Raw genomic sequence first — 17,352 nt, 5'->3', positions numbered from 1 at the left:
TTACAAAGTATGAAGAACCCATCTCCTCGTTTGGCTAGGTGGATTTTAAAATTGGCACAATACGATTATAAAATTGTTCATCGTAAAGCTTCAGGTGTAGTAGTCGCTGATGCACTCTCTAGAACTTTTGATATTAATTTGTTAGACTTATCTTCCTTAACAACCAGATGACTGGTATCGGAAAATGTTGTATGATGTACAGAATGTACCAGGTAAATTTCCTGATTTTAAAGTTGAACATGGTGTTTTGTATAAACATGTCTTAAGTTCCATGGATGCCCTTACTGGAATGTCGGATTGGAAGATAGTCGTTCCAACTCCTAATAGAGCAGAGGTTTTGGCCACCTTTGCGTCGAATATCTGAACTTTATTACTGGCCTAAGATGCGTCAAACTGTACGTAGCTATATTGCTAAATGCAAAATCTGTGCTACATGCAAACCAACAAATCTTCCTCAACCAGGTTTAATGGGTAGTTATCTACAGATTGATTTTCCATTTCAACTTCTACCTTTAGATCTCATTGGTCCGTACCCTAGGTCTTATAAAGGTTCCCAATATGCTTTAGTAGTTGTTGATTATTTTACTAAATTTCAGCCACGACTCAGTGCATTGAAGCTAGCCCGAATCCTCACTTGAGATTTAGTGTCTCTTTGGCTATTTAAATTTGTTCCTCTGAGCTTAACCATATCTTTAGTATTTTGCATCACCTCTCTTCCAGTGCTTCTGAAATTTGTAAGCTATACGCTTCCTAAAATCCAATACTCCCGAAGTATAGAGGTTTCAATTGGCTAGACCCAACGTGTGGCGTCTGTTCCACTTCTGGCTTAAAAAAAAATATATCTCCTTTAACTTTTGGTTTTGATCTTGGGTTGTTATGGTTTTCACTAGTTGTGCTTTTAGATTTTCATTTTAACATTTAGTTTTTGTACTTCAAAATTTTTTTTTATATCTATACCTTAAATCAACTTGTTTTGCTATATTCTGTGTAGACTGAATAAATTGCTTTGGTTTTGATTGGTTAAATAACTATTTTAGATTAATAATAAATAAATTAAAAATTTAAATAACTTAAAGTTAACTATTTCACATATTTTACAAGTCCGGAGTAGTCAATAAGTTGAGTCACTACCTCGAAATAACAGTTTTTGAAATTTTAGGTTCCTTTGGGAGTTGTAGCATTATATTTTATTGGATTTCACGACTGGACCAAAACAAGTAAACATTACTGGTATAGGTATCCCTTCAGAATATTAACTTGGAGTCAGAGAGTAAGTACTACTTTTACTCATTCTCTTGTATATCTCTCAGTTGTGTAATATGTCAGCTTTTAAGGTAGAGCATCTATTAGCTCCTGAATTAGAGTATGAGTTGAGAGTTCGTCATTTAACCAGTCCATTGTTAAAAACAGTTGATGAAAAAAGGGGTGTTCTGAGAGGTGCTTTGAAGCAAGCTTCAGCAAATAGGAGTCATGTTGTTCTGTCAACTTCCAATCTTAATTTTAGTGATGAGATTCCTGAAATAGAGGCTACTCTTGCAGATTTGAAAGTGAAAATTGGTTCTTTTGTTGGTTCCCCTTGTGACACTGCCTATGGTCGTTATACTTCTCGGTTAGGTCACGTTGCAGGTAGAGTCCATCTGTTAGAATCTACAACAGAGGAAGAGGATGAACTAAAGAAGTCTCTTAATCTTAGAATTCTTACTCTGGAAGGTGAACTTGATTTTAGAGTGACTCCACAGGCTCATTCCACTCCTCATAATGCTAGTGTTTCTGTAAATTCCTTTCCTTTTGTTAAGTCTGCTCCTATTCATAAATGGGGTGTACATTTTTTAGGACAATCAAATGAAAATGTTGGTAGTTTCTTGGAGAAGGTAGAATGTCTACGTATAGCACGTGGTAACAGCGAGGAAGAGTGTTACTCTTCTGCTGCTGACTTATTTAAAAATTCAGCTTTTACTTGGTACCTCAATAACCGAGGTAGTTTTGCTTCTTGGCAAGAGTTAGTTGCCAAACTTAGATCAGATTTTCTCCCTTATAACTACGAGAATAATCTCCTTGATGAAATCAAGTCTCGTAAACAAGCTCCACAAGAGAAAGTTACAATTTTTATTAACGAGATTGTTAGTCTGTGTAAACGTCTGGAGACTCCTCTTTCTGAACCTCATATTGTCAGGATTATCAAGAAAAATTTGTTGCCATCGTACCATTCTAGTCTGGCACTTACAGATATTCCCTCGATTGTTGATCTTACTGAAAAATGTAAGAAGCTGGAAGAAGTTTTGTCATGGACGTCTGACAGTGTGTCTAGAGCTCCTATTCGGCAGATGTTTAGAAATCCCGATTCGTCCTATTCGGGTAGACCAAATTATTCTCGGTCTGATAATGTCTCTGCTTTTAACTCAAAGATTACTTGTTGGAATTGTCGTCAATCAGGACATGGGTATTATGAATGTTCTGAACCTAGAATTCGGTTTTGTTATGGATGTGGACGTCAAGGTGTCCGCAAATTTGAATGTCAATTCTATTCGGGAAACGACAGAAGGGGTGGGTTGTCCCTGGCTCCCGCTCCTCAACGAAATACAGGGAATACAGTCGAAAATCCTCAAAAACCAGGAAGACGTTTCTGGAGTCTGGATGCTCAAGCATCCACCAGTCAAACTTTTCATCCTCCACCGAAAGACAAAAGTTTCTGTTAGTTTTTGTAAAAGAATGATTTCTGAAAACTGGATTTTCTGAAAACTTTTAATAGTGAATTAAATTTTCCTGAATTTTCCTTATCTGTCCCTTCGTTTAATATCTCTTGTGTCAATGCAGTTAAAGATATGAGTAGACTTAATGCTCGTGAAGTAGAGCAGTTAAATAATGTTATCAAATTATTCTCTTCTATCTCTTCGAAAAATAAGTTGGGTAAAACTCATCTCATCGAACATCACATTGATGTGGGTTCGTCCAAGCCCTTCAGGCAATATCAATATCCCTTGCCTCAAGCCTGGCATGAAAGCCTAGTAAAGGAGGTAGATGAAATGCTAAAGTTAGGTATTATTGAGCCCAGTACTTCTTCTTTTTGTAGCCCTTTGTGGTTGACAAAAAAGAAAGACTGGACTTTTCGTGTCTGTTTTGACGGAGTAAACTTAACAGTATAACCATGAACAGAGATGCGTATCCTATACCTCGTATAGATATCATCCTGAGTAAGTTACAAAACGCTAAATTCATTTCATCTATTGACTTGAAGAAAGCATTTTTACAGATTCCACTGAGCGAAGAGAGTAAGAAGCTCACTGCTTTTTCAGTCAATGGAAAAGGATTGTATCAGTTCACTACAATGCCTTTTGGTCTTGTGTCTGCTCCGCAGACTATGTGTCGGTTAATGGATTTGGTAATTGGTCCTGCTTGAGATCCTTTGTGTCAGTATTATCTTGATGATATTCTTGTTATTACTCCTGATTTTGAAACTCATATCTCTGTATTGCAGCAGTTGTTTCAGCGTTTAAAAGATGCAAATTTGACTATTAACTTAGATAAAAGTAGCTTTTGTCGTGAGTCTATTAAGTTTTTGGGATATGTTGTAGATTCACATGGTCTCCATACTGATCCTGATAAGGTATCGGCTATTCGTGATTTTCCAGTGCCTAAAAATACCACTCAAGTCCGTCGATTGTTAGGAATGGTGGTTTATTACAAAAAATTTGTCAAGTCTTATTCTACCTTGTTGTCCCCTATCACTGATCTACTTCAAAATAGGAAAAAGGGACAAAATATTGTGTGGACTCCTGAAGCTAATGAAGCTTTCATTAAAATCAAGGAGGCTCTCACAAATTCCCCAGTTATGGTAGCACCGGATTTCTCTAAGCCTTTCTATTTGATGACTGATTGTTCAAACACAGCATCTGGTGGGGTACTCTATCAAATTGTTGATGGAGAAGAACACCCTATAGCCTACACCAGCAGGAAATTAAATGAAGTCCAGAAAAATTATGCTACAACTGAAAAGGAGTTGTTAGCTATAATTACAGGTAATGAACATTTTAGATATTTTCTTGAAGGTCGTTCGTTTACGGTCATAACTGACCACAGTAGTTTGGTGTGGTTACAAAGTATGAAGAACCCATCTCCTCGTTTGGCTAGGTGGATTTTAAAATTGGCACAATACGATTATAAAATTGTTCATCGTAAAGCTTCAGGTGTAGTAGTCGCTGATGCACTCTCTAGAACTTTTGATATTAATTTGTTAGACTTATCTTCCTTAACAACCAGATGACTGGTATCGGAAAATGTTGTATGATGTACAGAATGTACCAGGTAAATTTCCTGATTTTAAAGTTGAACATGGTGTTTTGTATAAACATGTCTTAAGTTCCATGGATGCCCTTACTGGAATGTCGAATTGGAAGATAGTCGTTCCTACTCCTAATAGAGCAGAGGTTTTGGCCACCTTTGCGTCGAATATCTGAACTTTATTACTGGCCTAAGATGCGTCAAACTGTACGTAGCTATATTGCTAAATGCAAAAACTGTGCTACATGCAAACCAACAAATCTTCCTCAACCAGGTTTAATGGGTAATTATCTACAGATTGATTTTCCATTTCAACTTCTACCTTTAGATCTCATTGGTCCGTATCCTAGGTCTTATAAAGGTTCCCAATATGCTTTAGTAGTTGTTGATTATTTTACTAAATTTCAGCCACGACTCAGTGCATTGAAGCTAGCCCGAATCCTCACTTGAGATTTACTGTCTCTTTGGCTATTTAAATTTGTTCCTCTGAGCTTAGCTATATCTTTAGTATTTTACATCACCTCTCTTCCAGTGCTTCTGAAATTTGTAAGCTATACGCTTCCTAAAATCCAATACTCCCGAAGTATAGAGGTTTCAATCGGCTAGACCCAACGTGTGGCGTCTGTTCCACTTCTGGCTTAAAAAAAATATATCTCCTTTAACTTTTAGTTTTGATCTTGGGTTGTTATGGTTTTCACTAGTTGTGCTTTTAGATTTTCATTTTAACATTTAGTTTTTGTACTTCAAATTTTTTTTTTGTATCTATACCTTAAATCAACTTGTTTTGCTATATTCTGTGTAGACTGAATAAATTGCTTTGGTTTTGATTGGTTAAATAACTATTTTAGATTAATAATAAATAAATTAAAAATTTAAATAACTTAAAGTTAACTATTTCACATATTTTACAAGTCCGGAGTAGTCAATAAGTTGAGTCACTACCTCGAACTAACAGTTTTTGAAATTTTAGGTTCCTTTGGGAGTTGTAGCAGTATATTTCATTGGATTTCACGACTGGACCAAAACAAGTAAACATTACTGGTATAGATATCCCTTCAGAATATTAACTTGGAGTCAGAGAGTAAGTACTACTTTTACTCATTCTCTTATATATCTCTCAGTTGTGTAATATGTCAGCTTTTAAGGTAGAGCATCTATTAGCTCCTGAATTAGAGTATGAGTTGAGAGTCCGTCATTTAACCAGTCCATTGTTAAAAACAGTTGATGAAAAAAGGGGTGTTCTGAGAGGTGCTTTAAAGCAAGCTTCAGCAAATAGGAGTCATGTTGTTCTGTCAACTTCCAATCTTAATTTTAGTGATGAGATTCCTGAAATAGAGGCTACTCTTGCAGATTTGAAAGTGAAAATTGGTTATTTTGTTGGTTCCCCTTGTGACACTGCCTATGGTCGTTATACTTCTCGGTTAGGTCACGTTGCAGGTAGAGTCCATCTGTTAGAATCTACAACAGAGGAAGAGGATGAACTAAAGAAGTCTCTTAATCGTAGAATTCTTACTCTGGAAGGTGAACTTGATTTTAGAGTGACTCCACAGGCTCATTCCACTCCTCATAATGCTAGTGTTTCTGTAAATTCCTTTCCTTTTGTTAAGTCTGCTCCTATTCATAAATGGGGTGTACATTTTTCAGGACAATCAAATGAAAATGTTGGTAGTTTCTTGGAGAAGGTAGAATGTGTACGTATAGCACGTGGTAACAGCGAGGAAGAGTGTTACTCTTCTGCTGCTGACTTATTTAAAAATTCAGCTTTTACTTGGTACCTCAATAACCGAGGTAGTTTTGCTTCTTGGCAAGAGTTAGTTGCCAAACTTAGATCAGATTTTCTCCCTTATAACTACGAGAATAATCTCCTTGATGAAATCAAGTCTCGTAAACAAGCTCCACAAGAGAAAGTTACAATTTTTATTAACGAGATTGTTAGTCTGTGTAAACGTCTGGAGACTCCTCTTTCTGAACCTCATATTGTCAGGATTATCAAGAAAAATTTGTTGCCATCGTACCATTCTAGTCTGGCACTTACAGATATTCCCTCGATTGTTGATCTTACTGAAAAATGTAAGAAGCTGGAAGAAGTTTTGTTATGGACGTCTGACAGTGTGTCTAGAGCTCCTATTCGGCAGATGTTTAGAAATCCCGATTCGTCCTATTCGGGTAGACCAAATTATTCTCGGTCTGATAATGTCTCTGCTTTTAACTCAAAGATTACTTGTTGGAATTGTCGTCAATCAGGACATGGGTATTATGAATGTTCTGAACCTAGAATTCGGTTTTGTTATGGATGTGGACGTCAAGGTGTCCGCAAATTTGAATGTCAATTCTATTCGGGAAACGACAGAAGGGGTGGGTTGTCCCTGGCTCCCGCTCCTCAACGAAATACAGGGAATACAGTCGAAAATCTTCAAAAACCAGGAAGACGTTTCTGGAGTCTGGATGCTCAAGCATCCACCAGTCAAACTTTTCATCCTCCACCGAAAGACAAAAGTTTCTGTTAGTTTTTGTAAAAGAATGATTTCTGAAAACTGGATTTTCTGAAAACTTTTAATAGTGAATTAAATTTTCCTGAATTTTCCTTATCTGTCTCTTCGTTTAATATCTCTTGTGTCAATGCAGTTAAAGATATGATTAGACTTAATGCTCGTGAAGTAGAGCAGTTAAATAATGTTATCAAATTATTCTCTTCTATCTCTTCGAAAAATAAGTTGGGTAAAACTCATCTCATCGAACATCACATTGATGTGGGTTCGTCCAAGCCCTTCAGGCAATATCAATATCCCTTGCCTCAAGCCTGGCATGAAAGCCTAGTAAAGGAGGTAGATGAAATGCTAAAGTTAGGTATTATTGAGCCCAGTACTTCTTCTTTTTGTAGCCCTTTGTGGTTGACAAAAAAGAAAGACTGGACTTTTCGTGTCTGTTTTGACGGACGTAAACTTAACAGTATAACCATGAACAGAGATGCGTATCCTATACCTCGTATAGATATCATCCTGAGTAAGTTACAAAACGCTAAATTCATTTCATCTATTGACTTGAAGAAAGCATTTTTACAGATTCCACTGAGCGAAGAGAGTAAGAAGCTCACTGCTTTTTCAGTCAATGGAAAAGGATTGTATCAGTTCACTACAATGCCTTTTGGTCTTGTGTCTGCTCCGCAGACTATGTGTCGGTTAATGGATTTGGTAATTGGTCCTGCTTGAGATCCTTTGTGTCAGTATTATCTTGATGATATTCTTGTTATTACTCCTGATTTTGAAACTCATATCTCTGTATTGCAGCAGTTGTTTCAGCGTTTAAATGATGCAAATTTGACTATTAACTTAGATAAAAGTAGCTTTTGTCGTGAGTCTATTAAGTTTTTGGGATATGTTGTAGATTCACATGGTCTCCATACTGATCCTGATAAGGTATCGGCTATTCGTGATTTTCCAGTGCCTAAAAATACCACTCAAGTCCGTCGATTGTTAGGAATGGTGGTTTATTACAAAAAATTTGTCAAGTCTTATTCTGCCTTGTTGTCCCCTATCACTGATCTACTTCAAAATAGGAAAAAGGGACAAAATATTGTGTGGACTCCTGAAGCTAATGAAGCTTTCATTAAAATCAAGGAGGCTCTCACAAATTCCCCAGTTATGGTAGCACCGGATTTCTCTAAGCCTTTCTATTTGATGACTGATTGTTCAAACACAGCATCTGGTGGGGTACTCTATCAAATTGTTGATGGAGATGAACACCCTATAGCCTACACCAGCAGGAAATTAAATAAAGTCCAGAAAAATTATGCTACAACTGAAAAGGAGTTGTTAGCTATAATTACAGGTATTGAACATTTTAGATATTTTCTTGAAGGTCGTTCGTTTACGGTCATAACTGACCACAGTAGTTTGGTGTGGTTACAAAGTATGAAGAACCCATCTCCTCGTTTGGCTAGGTGGATTTTAAAATTGGCACAATACGATTATAAAATTGTTCATCGTAAAGCTTCAGGTGTAGTAGTCGCTGATGCACTCTCTAGAACTTTTGATATTAATTTGTTAGACTTATCTTCCTTAACAACCAGATGACTGGTATCGGAAAATGTTGTATGATGTACAGAATGTACCAGGTAAATTTCCTGATTTTAAAGTTGAACATGGTGTTTTGTATAAACATGTCTTAAGTTCCATGGATGCCCTTACTGGAATGTCGGATTGGAAGATAGTCGTTCCAACTCCTAATAGAGCAGAGGTTTTGGCCACCTTTGCGTCGAATATCTGAACTTTATTACTGGCCTAAGATGCGTCAAACTGTACGTAGCTATATTGCTAAATGCAAAATCTGTGCTACATGCAAACCAACAAATCTTCCTCAACCAGGTTTAATGGGTAATTATCTACAGATTGATTTTCCATTTCAACTTCTACCTTTAGATCTCATTGGTCCGTATCCTAGGTCTTATAAAGGTTCCCAATATGCTTTAGTAGTTGTTGATTATTTTACTAAATTTCAGCCACGACTCAGTGCATTGAAGCTAGCCCGAATCCTCACTTGAGATTTAGTGTCTCTTTGGCTATTTAAATTTGTTCCTCTGAGCTTAGCCATATCTTTAGTATTTTGCATCACCTCTCTTCCAGTGCTTCTGAAATTTGTAAGCTATACGCTTCCTAAAATCCAATACTCCCGAAGTATAGAGGTTTCAATTGGCTAGACCCAACGTGTGGCTTCTTTTCCACTTCTGGCTTAAAAAAAATATATCTCCTTTAACTTTTGGTTTTGATCTTGGGTTGTTATGGTTTTCACTAGTTGTGCTTTTAGATTTTCATTTTAACATTTAGTTTTTGTACTTCAAAATTTTTTTTTATATCTATACCTTAAATCAACTTGTTTTGCTATATTCTGTGTAGACTGAATAAATTGCTTTGGTTTTGATTGGTTAAATAACTATTTTAGATTAATAATAAATAAATTAAAAATTTAAATAACTTAAAGTTAACTATTTCACACATTTTACAAGTCCGGAGTAGTCAATAAGTTGAGTCACTACCTCGAAATAACAGTTTTTGAAATTTTAGGTTCCTTTGGGAGTTGTAGCAGTATATTTCATTGGATTTCACGACTGGACCAAAACAAGTAAACATTACTGGTATAGGTATCTCTTCAGAATATTAACTTGGAGTCAGAGAGTAAGTACTACTTTTACTCATTCTCTTGTATATCTCTCAGTTGTGTAATATGTCAGCTTTTAAGGTAGAGCATCTATTAGCTCCTGAATTAGGGTATGAGTTGAGAGTCCGTCATTTAACCAGTCCATTGTTAAAAACAGTTGATGAAAAAAGGGGTGTTCTGAGAGGTGCTTTGAAGCAAGCTTCAGCAAATAGGAGTCATGTTGTTCTGTCAACTTCCAATCTTAATTTTAGTGATGAGATTCCTGAAATAGAGGCTACTCTTGCAGATTTGAAAGTGAAAATTGGTTCTTTTGTTGGTTCTTCTTGTGACACTGCCTATGGTCGTTATACTTCTCGGTTAGGTCATGTTGCAGGTAGAGTCCATCTGTTAGAATCTACAACAGAGGAAGAGGATGAACTAAAGAAGTCTCTTAATCTTAGAATTCTTACTCTGGAAGGTGAACTTGATTTTAGAGTGACTCCACAGGCTCATTCCACTCCTCATAATGCTAATGTTTCTGTAAATTCCTTTCCTTTTGTTAAGTCTGCTCCTAGTCATAAATGGGGTGTACATTTTTCACGACAATCAAATGAAAATGTTGGTAGTTTCTTGGAGAAGGTAGAATGTCTGCGTATAGCACGTGGTAACAGCGAGGAAGAGTGTTACTCTTCTGCTGCTGACCTATTTAAAAATTCAGCTTTTACTTGGTACCTCAATAACCAAGGTAGTTTTGCTTCTTGGCAAGAGTTAGTTGCCAAACTTAGATCAGATTTTCTCCCTTAGAACTACGAGGATAATCTCCTTGATGAAATCAATTCTCGTAAACAAGCTCCACAAGAGAAAGTTACAATTTTTATTAACGAGATTGTTAGTCTGTGTAAACGTCTGGAGACTCCTCTTTCTGAACCTCATATTGTCAGGATTATCAAGAAAAATTTGTTGCCATCGTACCATTCTAGTCTGGCACTTACAGATATTCCCTCGATTTTTGATGTTACTGAAAAATGTAAGAAGCTGGAAGAAGTTTTGTCATGGACGTCTGACAGTGTGTCTAGAGCTCCTATTCGCCAGATGTTTAGAAATCCTGATTCGCCCTATTCGGGTAGACCAAATTATTCTCGGTCTGATAATGTCTCTGCTTTTAACTCAAAGATTACCTGTTGGAATTGTCGTCAATCAGGACATGGGTATTATGAATGTTCTGAACCTAGAATTCGGTTTTGTTATGTATGTGGACGTCAAGGTGTCCGCAAATTTGAATGTCAATTCTGTTCGGGAAACGACAGAAGGGGTGGGTTGTCCCTGGCTCCCGCTCCTCAACGAAATACAGGGAATAAAGTCGAAAATCCTCAAAAACCAGGAAGACGTTTCTGGAGTCTGGATGCTCAAGCATCCACCAGTCAAACTTTTCATCCTCCACCGAAAGACAAAAGTTTCTGTTAGTTTTTGTAAAAGAATGATATCTGTCTCTTCGTTTAATATCTCTTGTGTCAATGCAGTTAAAGATATGAGTAGACTTAATGCTCGTGAAGTAGAGCAGTTAAATAATGTTATCAAATCATTCTCTTCTATCTCTTCGAAAAATAAGTTGGGTAAAACTCATCTCATCGAACATCACATTGATGTGGGTTCGTCCAAGCCCTTCAGGCAATATCAATATCCCTTGCATCAAGCCTGGCATGAAAGCCTAGTAAAGGAGGTAGATGAAATGCTAAAGTTAGGTATTATTGAGCCCAGTACTTCTTCTTTTTGTAGCTCTTTGTGGTTGACAAAAAAGAAAGACTGGACTTTTCGTGTCTGTTTTGACGGACGTAAACTTAACAGTATAACCATGAACAGAGATGCGTATCCTATACCTCGTATAGATATCATCCTGAGTAAGTTACAAAACGCTAAATTCATTTCATCTATTGAGTTGAAGAAAGCATTTTTACAGATTCCACTGAGCGAAGAGAGTAAGAAGCTCACTGCTTTTGCAGTCAATGGAAAAGGATTGTATCAGTTCACTACAATGCCTTTTGGTCTTGTGTCTGCTCCGCAGACTATGTGTCGGTTAATGGATTTGGTAATTGGTCCTGCTTGAGATCCTTTGTGTCAGTATTATCTTGATGATATCTTGTTATTACTCCTGATTTTGAAACTCATATCTCTGTATTGCAGCAGTTGTTTCAGCGTTTAAAAGATGCAAATTTGACTATTAACTTAGATAAAAGTAGCTTTTGTCGTGAGTCTATTAAGTTTTTGGGATATGTTGTAGATTCACATGGTCTCCATACTGATGCTGATAAGGTATCGGCTATTCGTGATTTTCCAGTGCCTAAAAATACCACTCAAGTCCGTCGATTGTTAGGAATGGTGGTTTATTACAAAAAATTTGTCAAGTCTTATTCTACCTTGTTGTCCCCTATCACTGATCTACTTCAAAATAGGAAAAAGGGACAAAATATTGTGTGGACTCCTGAAGCTAATGAAGCTTTCATTAAAATCAAGGAGGCTCTCACAAATTCCCCAGTTATGGTAGCACCGGATTTCTCTAAGCCTTTCTATTTGATGACTGATTGTTCAAACACAGCATCTGGTGGGGTACTCTATCAAATTGTTGATGGAGAAGAACACCCTATAGCCTACACCAGCAGGAAATTAAATAAAGTCCAGAAAAATTATGCTACAACTGAAAAGGAGTTGTTAGCTATAATTACAGGTATTGAACATTTTAGATATTTTCTTGAAGGTCGTTCGTTTACGGTCATAACTGACCACAGTAGTTTGGTGTGGTTACAAAGTATGAAGAACCCATCTCCTCGTTTGGCTAGGTGGATTTTAAAATTGGCACAATACGATTATAAAATTGTTCATCGTAAAGCTTCAGGTGTAGTAGTCGCTGATGCACTCTCTAGAACTTTTGATATTAATTTGTTAGACTTATCTTCCTTAACAACCAGATGACTGGTATCGGAAAATGTTGTATGATGTACAGAATGTACCAGGTAAATTTCCTGATTTTAAAGTTGAACATGGTGTTTTGTATAAACATGTCTTAAGTTCCATGGATGCCCTTACTGGAATGTCGGATTGGAAGATAGTCGTTCCAACTCCTAATAGAGCAGAGGTTTTGGCCACCTTTGCGTCGAATATCTGAACTTTATTACTGGCCTAAGATGCGTCAAACTGTACGTAGCTATATTGCTAATTGCAAAATCTGTGCTACATGCAAACCAACAAATCTTCCTCAACCAGGTTTAATGGGTAATTATCTACAGATTGATTTTCCATTTCAACTTCTACCTTTAGATCTCATTGGTCCGTATCCTAGGTCTTATAAAGGTTCCCAATATGCTTTAGTAGTTGTTGATTATTTCACTAAATTTCAGACACGACTCAGTGCATTGAAGCTAGCCCGAATCCTCACTTGAGATTTAGTGTCTCTTTGGCTATTTAAATTTGTTCCTCTGAGCTTAGCCATATCTTTAGTATTTTGCATCACCTCTCTTCCAGTGCTTCTGAAATTTGTAAGCTATACGCTTCCTAAAATCCAATACTCCCGAAGTATAGAGGTTTCAATTGGCTAGACCCAACGTGTGGCTTCTTTTCCACTTCTGGCTTAAAAAAAATATATCTCCTTTAACTTTTGGTTTTGATCTTGGGTTGTTATGGTTTTCACTAGTTGTGCTTTTAGATTTTCATTTTAACATTTAGTTTTTGTACTTCAAAATTTTTTTTTATATCTATACCTTAAATCAACTTGTTTTGCTATATTCTGTGTAGACTGAATAAATTGCTTTGGTTTTGATTGGTTAAATAACTATTTTAGATTAATAATAAATAAATTAAAAATTTAAATAACTTAAAGTTAACTATTTCACACATTTTACAAGTCCGGAGTAGTCAATAAGTTGAGTCACTACCTCGAAATAACAGTTTTTGAAATTTTAGGTTCCTTTGGGAGTTGTAGCAGTATATTTCATTGGATTTCACGACTGGACCAAAACAAGTAAACATTACTGGTATAGGTATCTCTTCAGAATATTAACTTGGAGTCAGAGAGTAAGTACTACTTTTACTCATTCTCTTGTATATCTCTCAGTTGTGTAATATGTCAGCTTTTAAGGTAGAGCATCTATTAGCTCCTGAATTAGGGTATGAGTTGAGAGTCCGTCATTTAACCAGTCCATTGTTAAAAACAGTTGATGAAAAAAGGGGTGTTCTGAGAGGTGCTTTGAAGCAAGCTTCAGCAAATAGGAGTCATGTTGTTCTGTCAACTTCCAATCTTAATTTTAGTGATGAGATTCCTGAAATAGAGGCTACTCTTGCAGATTTGAAAGTGAAAATTGGTTCTTTTGTTGGTTCTTCTTGTGACACTGCCTATGGTCGTTATACTTCTCGGTTAGGTCATGTTGCAGGTAGAGTCCATCTGTTAGAATCTACAACAGAGGAAGAGGATGAACTAAAGAAGTCTCTTAATCTTAGAATTCTTACTCTGGAAGGTGAACTTGATTTTAGAGTGACTCCACAGGCTCATTCCACTCCTCATAATGCTAATGTTTCTGTAAATTCCTTTCCTTTTGTTAAGTCTGCTCCTATTCATAAATGGGGTGTACATTTTTCACGACAATCAAATGAAAATGTTGGTAGTTTCTTGGAGAAGGTAGAATGTCTGCGTATAGCACGTGGTAACAGCGAGGAAGAGTGTTACTCTTCTGCTGCTGACCTATTTAAAAATTCAGCTTTTACTTGGTACCTCAATAACCAAGGTAGTTTTGCTTCTTGGCAAGAGTTAGTTGCCAAACTTAGATCAGATTTTCTCCCTTAGAACTACGAGGATAATCTCCTTGATGAAATCAAGTCTCGTAAACAAGCTCCACAAGAGAAAGTTACAATTTTTATTAACGAGATTGTTAGTCTGTGTAAACGTCTGGAGACTCCTCTTTCTGAACCTCATATTGTCAGGATTATCAAGAAAAATTTGTTGCCATCGTACCATTCTAGTCTGGCACTTACAGATATTCCCTCGATTGTTGATGTTACTGAAAAATGTAAGAAGCTGGAAGAAGTTTTGTCATGGACGTCTGACAGTGTGTCTAGAGCTCCTATTCGGCAGATGTTTAGAAATCCTGATTCGTCCTATTCGGGTAGACCAAATTATTCTCGGTCTGATAATGTCTCTGCTTTTAACTCAAAGATTACCTGTTGGAATTGTCGTCAATCAGGACATGGGTATTATGAATGTTCTGAACCTAGAATTCGGTTTTGTTATGGATGTGGACGTCAAGGTGTCCGCAAATTTGAATGTCAATTCTGTTCGGGAAACGACAGAAGGGGTGGGTTGTCCCTGGCTCCCGCTCCTCAACGAAATACAGGGAATAAAGTCGAAAATCCTCAAAAACCAGGAAGGCGTTTCTGGAGTCTGGATGCTCAAGCATCCACCAGTCAAACTTTTCATCCTCCACCGAAAGACAAAAGTTTCTGTTAGTTTTTGTAAAAGAATGATATCTGTCTCTTCGTTTAATATCTCTTGTGTCAATGCAGTTAAAGATATGAGTAGACTTAATGCTCGTGAAGTAGAGCAGTTAAATAATGTTATCAAATCATTCTCTTCTATCTCTTCGAAAAATAAGTTGGGTAAAACTCATCTCATCGAACATCACATTGATGTGGGTTCGTCCAAGCCCTTCAGGCAATATCAATATCCCTTGCCTCAAGCCTGGCATGAAAGCCTAGTAAAGGAGGTAGATGAAATGCTAAAGTTAGGTATTATTGAGCCCAGTACTTCTTCTTTTTGTAGCTCTTTGTGGTTGACAAAAACGAAAGACTGGACTTTTCGTGTCTGTTTTGACGGACGTAAACTTAACAGTATAACCATGAACAGAGATGCGTATCCTATACCTCGTATAGATATCATCCTGAGTAAGTTACAAAACGCTAAATTCATTTCATCTATTGACTTGAAGAAAGCATTTTTACAGATTCCACGTCTTATAAAGGTTCCCAATATGCTTTAGTAGTTGTTGATTATTTTACTAAATTTCCGCCACGATTCAGCATTGAAGCTAGCCCGAATCCTCACTTGAGATTTACTGTCTCTTTGGCTATTTAAATTTGTTCCTCTGAGCTTAGCCATATCTTTAGTATTTTACATCACCTCTCTTCCAGTGCTTCTGAAATTTGTAAGCTATACGCTTCCTAAAATCCAATACTCCCGAAGTATAGAGGTTTCAATCGGCTAGACCCAACGTGTGGCGTCTGTTCCACTTCTGGCTTAAAAAAAATATATCTCCTTTAACTTTTAGTTTTGATCTTGGGTTGTTATGGTTTTCACTAGTTGTGCTTTTAGATTTTCATTTTAACATTTAGTTTTTGTACTTCAAAATTTTTTTTTTGTATCTATACCTTAAATCAACTTGTTTTGCTATATTCTGTGTAGACTGAATAAATTGCTTTGGTTTTGATTGGTTAAATAACTATTTTAGATTAATAATAAATAAATTAAAAATTTAAATAACTTAAAGTTAACTATTTCACATATTTTACAAGTCCGGAGTAGTCAATAAGTTGAGTCACTACCTCGAAATAACAGTTTTTGAAATTTTAGGTTCCTTTGGGAGTTGTAGCAGTATATTTCATTGGATTTCACGACTGGACCAAAACAAGTAAACATTACTGGTATAGATATCCCTTCAGAATATTAACTTGGAGTCAGAGAGTAAGTACTACTTTTACTCATTCTCTTATATATCTCTCAGTTGTGTAATATGTCAGCTTTTAAGGTAGAGCATCTATTAGCTCCTGAATTAGAGTATGAGTTGAGAGTCCGTCATTTAACCAGTCCATTGTTAAAAACAGTTGATGAAAAAAGGGGTGTTCTGAGAGGTGCTTTAAAGCAAGCTTCAGCAAATAGGAGTCATGTTGTTCTGTCAACTTCCAATCTTAATTTTAGTGATGAGATTCCTGAAATAGAGGCTACTCTTGCAGATTTGAAAGTGAAAATTGGTTATTTTGTTGGTTCCCCTTGTGACACTGCCTATGGTCGTTATACTTCTCGGTTAGGTCACGTTGCAGGTAGAGTCCATCTGTTAGAATCTACAACAGAGGAAGAGGATGAACTAAAGAAGTCTCTTAATCGTAGAATTCTTACTCTGGAAGGTGAACTTGATTTTAGAGTGACTCCACAGGCTCATTCCACTCCTCATAATGCTAGTGTTTCTGTAAATTCCTTTCCTTTTGTTAAGTCTGCTCCTATTCATAAATGGGGTGTACATTTTTCAGGACAATCAAATGAAAATGTTGGTAGTTTCTTGGAGAAGGTAGAATGTGTACGTATAGCACGTGGTAACAGCGAGGAAGAGTGTTACTCTTCTGCTGCTGACTTATTTAAAAATTCAGCTTTTACTTGGTACCTCAATAACCGAGGTAGTTTTGCTTCTTGGCAAGAGTTAGTTGCCAAACTTAGATCAGATTTTCTCCCTTATAACTACGAGAATAATCTCCTTGATGAAATCAAGTCTCGTAAACAAGCTCCACAAGAGAAAGTTACAATTTTTATTAACGAGATTGTTAGTCTGTGTAAACGTCTGGAGACTCCTCTTTCTGAACCTCATATTGTCAGGATTATCAAGAAAAATTTGTTGCCATCGTACCATTCTAGTCTGGCACTTACAGATATTCCCTCGATTGTTGATCTTACTGAAAAATGTAAGAAGCTGGAAGAAGTTTTGTCATGGACGTCTGACAGTGTGTCTAGAGCTCCTATTCGGCAGATGTTTAGAAATCCCGATTCGTCCTATTCGGGTAGACCAAATTATTCTCGGTCTGATAATGTCTCTGCTTTTAACTCAAAGATTACTTGTTGGAATTGTCGTCAATCAGGACATGGGTATTATGAATGTTCTGAACCTAGAATTCGGTTTTGTTATGGATGTGGAC

The 17,352-nt window shown here is 36.7% G+C and overlaps 1 protein-coding gene across 1 annotated transcript in view; it reads left to right on the top strand.

Annotated features, from left to right (window-relative positions):
* Positions 1-17,352, top strand: part of LOC140452239 (uncharacterized) — a 98,337-nt gene that overhangs the window by 29,506 nt on the left and 51,479 nt on the right. Inside the window, exons 10-14 of the mRNA XM_072546375.1 lie at positions 1,160-1,270; positions 5,249-5,359; positions 9,339-9,449; positions 13,366-13,476; positions 16,022-16,132. Coding sequence (XP_072402476.1) covers positions 1,160-1,270; positions 5,249-5,359; positions 9,339-9,449; positions 13,366-13,476; positions 16,022-16,132 — 555 coding nt within the window. The remainder of the gene's footprint in view (positions 1-1,159; positions 1,271-5,248; positions 5,360-9,338; positions 9,450-13,365; positions 13,477-16,021; positions 16,133-17,352) is intronic.

The sequence above is a fragment of the Diabrotica undecimpunctata genome, chromosome 10, assembly GCF_040954645.1.
Source record: "Diabrotica undecimpunctata isolate CICGRU chromosome 10, icDiaUnde3, whole genome shotgun sequence".
NCBI lineage: Eukaryota > Metazoa > Arthropoda > Insecta > Coleoptera > Chrysomelidae > Diabrotica > Diabrotica undecimpunctata.
This window is presented reverse-complemented; position numbering and strand designations above follow the sequence as displayed.